Below are 5,236 nucleotides of genomic sequence, written 5' to 3' on the forward strand. Positions count from 1 at the left end.
GCTGTTATGCGATCCACGTGTCTGGAGCTGCAGTACCTAACCGACGCCAGCTGGTGTCGCTCAAGAGCAGCGAATACCGCGCCTCTCTCTCTCTCTGTCACCCCCCTCTCTCCCTTGTACTATGTGTGTGTGTGTGTGTGTGTGTGTGTTGTGTGTCGGCTAGAAAGTGAGGGTGGTTTCCAGCTGAGTGCTTGCTCTCTCTCAGTGTGTGTGTGTGTTGTCATCACCATCCTCCGTCTGCTCCGCGCTCAGAATGGCCAGATTCACTCAGACTGAGGCGAGGCGGCAGCAGCACCCAGCGCATCTCTCCAGCCTGGCTTCACCACTGCTTCTGATCCCGCACCAGCACCAGTACGCGCACATCACCTTCCCCAAGCCCATGAACGGGTCCGAATCCATTTCCATCCATCCGGAGCACGGCAACATGAAAGACCAGGATGCCATAAAGCTGTTTATTGGCCAGATCCCGAGGAACCTGGAGGAGAAAGACCTGAAGCCGCTGTTCGAACAGTTTGGGAAAATCCACGAGCTGACAGTTCTGAAGGACCGATACACCGGCATGCACAAAGGTAACCCCCCCCCCCCCACACACACACACACACACCACACACACACACACCTATCAGATGGCTTAGTAGGCCTGATGATTCACCTACTGTAATTAGCTGTTGAACGTCAAAAGACAATCATTCTGCCTAAAATTATCAGTCTAAAGATACATTTGTATATGCTTAATAACACCTATTTTTGTTCTTGTTTTATTATTATTATTATTTTTTATTTTTTATTTTATTTATTATTATTATTATTATTATTAGCTTTACTCATAATGCATGATGGAATATGCAGAATCTACAATGTCACATTTTTATTTCGGTTAAAAAATCGCATTTACACTGGTCATCTAGTCTTCTTACTCCTAATAGTCTATAGGCTAACGTCTAATCTACTGAAGTCAACATGTCTCATAATATGCTGCCACTCAAGACGATGTTCTAATAATTTTAGACACACACTGGCTCCCCCATCCTCGACACTTGTGAGGGCTGTAGACGCGTCCAGACGTGCACATTTTTATTCCTAGCCCAGATTGTCGATCCTCTGCTTCTTCACTGTTTTTCAATATATGTTCTCTACGACGTGCCTCTGTCTCTGTCAAAAGTGGGGCAGACGAGGCGCCGAGAGGGATGCATTTTTAACAGCCCCCCCCCATGGATGAACATCACTGTACACTACCACGCACCACAGTGAATTCATCTGATCATATAATGAGTGACTAAATTATTGGATGATTTATGATGATTCATTGTACTACAAATGCAACACTTAAAAAAAATCTGAAATGTAATGATTTTAAAATGTGTCCAGTTGGAAGGGCTATAGGCCTACGGTATATAGGGATAGTCTATATAGACTATTAAGATGAAACTGGTTGTGATGATGACTTTGATGATGATGATGATGATGGTGCCTTAAAAACGAACATGAGAGTCCAGACAGTCACCTCACAGCCTCACAGTAAACGAAATGGTGCCCACGACTAATCCCGACAAAAACCGAGGGGAAAAAATCGAATCTGGACATAATTCTTATTTGTGAAATTGCCCATTTACATCCTCTCTCTCTCCCTCTCTCCCTCTCTCTCTCTCTCTCTCTCTCTCTCTCCCCCTTCCCCCAGTCCCATCTCTCGCGGACGGGGCATCATTTATTCATCCCCGTGCTTTCTTTAACATTCCCTCCATGTGCGGTCAGGAGTAGCCGCTAACTCGACACGACAAAATCAAATTCGATGCCACAATGTTACAAAACAGGCGAGCGGGGAGCCGCGGGGACGCGCTGACACAAGATGACGGACGCGCGCTTTCCGACGTGCGAGCAGATGCCGCGCCGCCTGAGGCGCGTGCGTGGGAGAGAGAGAGAGAGAGAGAGAGAGAGAGAGGGAGAGAGGGAGAGAGGGAGAGAGGGAGAGAGAGAGAGAGGGAGAGAGAGAGAGGGAGAGAGAGAGAGGGAGGGAGGGAGAGAGAGAGAGAGAGAGAGAGAGGGAGAGAGAGAGAGAGAGAGAGAGAGAGAGTGGGAGAGGATGTAAATGGGCAAAATTCACAAATAAGAATTATGTCCAGATTCGATTTTTTCCCCTCGGTTTTTGTCGGGATTAGTCGTGGGCACCATTTCGTTTACTGTGAGGCTGTGAGGTGACTGTCTGGACTCTCATGTTCGTTTTTAAGGCACCATCATCATAATCATCATCATCATCAAAGTCATCATCACAACCAGTTTCAGCATCTTAAGTCTATATAGACTAGCCCTATATACCGTAGACCTATAGGCCTTCCAACTGGACACATTTTAAAATCATCACATTTCAGATTTTTTAATTTGCACTACAATGAATCATCATAAATCATCCAATAATTTAGTCACTCATTATATGATCAAATGAATTCACTGTGGTGCGTGGTAGTTTACAGTGATGTTCATCCATCAAAGCAGTCACAACCCAGTGCACACACACACACACACACATACGATGATGGTGATGATGTTGATGATGATAGGCAGCTGAGTGACATTTAGAAAAGACAGCCAACGATAGCTATTCAAACGGTGTTTCGAAACTTTTATCTTCGCATCACGTCGCTGCTGATGCTGACATTGCGGCTAGAGAGTAATTATTTCTGTAGATTATCTGCACCTTGGCTTCTGGGTGAAAACGATAGAATTGTAGCGTAAGACACGGACAAGATTCGTCTTCTGCATTTCTCCCATCCAAGCATACTGTAGGACTGAAGAATTGTTCTGCGTGTCTTTCATATTGGGTTCTTTGGGAGGGAACCCTTGTGAATACAGAACGGGGAGAACCTTGCTGTGAGGAGACAGTACTAAGTATTGCACCGCCATTGCACATGAGCGATTTTGGGGTTCAGCGTCTTGCTCAACGACACTTCGGCACACTGCCGGGAGCTGGGATCGAACCGGGGACCCTGCATCTTCTGTCGGCCGTTCTACCTCCCGAGCTATGTGCCGCCGAATTAAGAAGGAGATCAGATTGTATAGAAAACATCCTCTGGAATCAGTTGTTCAGAAACCTTCTAAATGGTAAATGGATTGCACTTATATAGCGCTTTTCATCCTTAGCGGCACTCAAAGCGCTTTACAATGACCTCTCATTCACCCATTCACACACACATTCACACACCAATGGCGGTAGCTGCCATGCAAGGCGCCAACCTGCTCATTGGGAGCAATTTGGGGTTAGGTGTCTTGCTCAAGGACACTTTGACATGTGGACAGTCGGAGCTGGGATTCAAACCACTGACCGTTCGATCATTGAACGACCCGCTCTACCAACTGAGCTACAGCCGCCCCTTAGAGAACCCTGATATCTCTCTCCATGTCCAAGACTGACGAGAGCCAATGATCACTGTCTGGCCCCCAGGGGGCAGTAGGGAGGTCAGGAGGTAAAGGTCCCATATCCTACTCTGAGGGCTAATACTACCGTACATATATCATCAGAAAGGACATCAAAGATGCATGGTAGCACTCACCAATAAAAGATACATGGACAGATCCTCTATTTCACCGGCTTTATTTTTGCCGTCAATGGATCATGCATCAATCATGGATCATCAACAATGCATCATCGACGTTTCGGCCAGAGGCCTTCCTCAGAGCATGAATGAGCTTGTAATCAGATCTTTGATTGGTGAGTGCTACCATGCATCTTTGATGTCCTTTTTGATGTTCACAATTTTGGTTTAGCACCACAACAAAATTTATTTTTTGAGGAAGGCGCATCCATTTCTATTGCAACTACATATATCATATCAGGGAGCTGCACCTATTATAGTGAACCAAACATTGTTCAGTTGATATTACCATAGCGACACTGCCCAATCTTTAGCCTACTACTAGCAAGCTAACAGCAGAGATGGCTACCGTTAACGTTACTTCAACGTTAACTTCACTTTCCTGGTTGCCAAGCAGTGCAGGTGTTTTGGCATTACTTTCCTAAAGATAGAGAAGAGACAGATGGATGAGGTTTGTTTTTGGTGATAGAACTCCTCTAAGTCGCCTAGGTCGGCCGGCCGCAGTAAATTTCTCTCCCACAAACGTTACGTTACAAAACATTACATTATCTTGTAAAGGAAAAATCTTACTTGGTTTAGTTTAGATTTCAAAGAACACGCTGAGTGGTCGGTCAAGTTGGTTTTAAACAAAGACAATAGTTTCATTCTGTTACGATTCTGCAGAGTCGGACTCTAGCACAGGAAGTGAATCCGGGCCGAGTGAGTCAGATGGGGACGAGGTCGATAGGTTATACAGTGAAAAAGGAAGTGACATAGTTTCAGGATGAAGAGGACAGGGAAGTGATGTCACACAGGAATAATTTGTAGTTTTAACAGACTGATCTATGAGAACGAACTACAAAGTTAGAACAACAGTCAAGTAGGAAAACAGAACACTTTGGTGAGACTTGAATTTCATTCACAATCTCCAGCCTGAGGCTTTGTAATGTGAGATTTGGCAAACTGAATAAATACTACACATAAACACAAAACTGCCTCGGTAGCTCAATTTTGTTGTGACTAAGATACCTGCTGAACAAAATAAAATTTCCACGGAGAGATGTAGAATACAAATTTCACATGCCTTTTATAGCAAACAGAACCACAATTCATTTTATTGCCATGCGGTTTTTCATTGTACAGTACTAGGAATTTTCTTTCAGTTGTGGTGCATAATATTGAGACAACATTGTACAGGGCCAACAGTAGCCCAGTAATCAATGGTATTGAACTGGCGCATGGTGGACACCAGTCAGCCACATCAACACTGTATGTGGGGAAGGCAGTTATAGGCTGACTACATTATGGAATAAAAATACTTTCAAATGATTTCTAAATGTAAAAATATGTGTTCTATAGACAGGAATGAGACAAAAATACCTCAAGTGCAAAGGATAAGGGACCTTTTAGGGTTCGGGTCAGGGTTAGGGTTAGGAAGGAGGACTACTGAACTACCATGTCTGCTGCTGGATTTGATCAGCATATTGATTATGCCTGTCGCTCATGAACACACACCAGACCCTCAGAGCTGTGAGAGTAAAAAGTACTGTTATTGCTGTGAGTTGCGTGATGATTGCAATGTTTGGCCCCAGATCGAGGGCCAGGTGATGGTTGAAGGTTGGTGTGCTCCATAATGAGCTCAATAAATGGGAGTCAGAAAAGACAGACTG

The 5,236-nt window shown here is 44.6% G+C and overlaps 1 protein-coding gene across 1 annotated transcript in view; it reads left to right on the plus strand.

Moving 5' to 3' along the window:
• Window positions 1-253: 253 nt before the first annotated feature.
• The window catches only part of LOC311326220 (CUGBP Elav-like family member 5), a gene marked incomplete at both ends in the record, with an annotated part of 29,760 nt that continues 24,777 nt past the window's right edge, over window positions 254-5,236 (plus strand). The window contains one exon of the mRNA XM_084459091.1: window positions 254-569. Coding sequence (XP_084315217.1) covers window positions 254-569 — 316 coding nt within the window. The remainder of the gene's footprint in view (window positions 570-5,236) is intronic.

This window comes from Borostomias antarcticus (genome assembly GCF_949987555.1).
Source record: "Borostomias antarcticus genome assembly, chromosome: 26".
NCBI lineage: Eukaryota > Metazoa > Chordata > Actinopteri > Stomiiformes > Stomiidae > Borostomias > Borostomias antarcticus.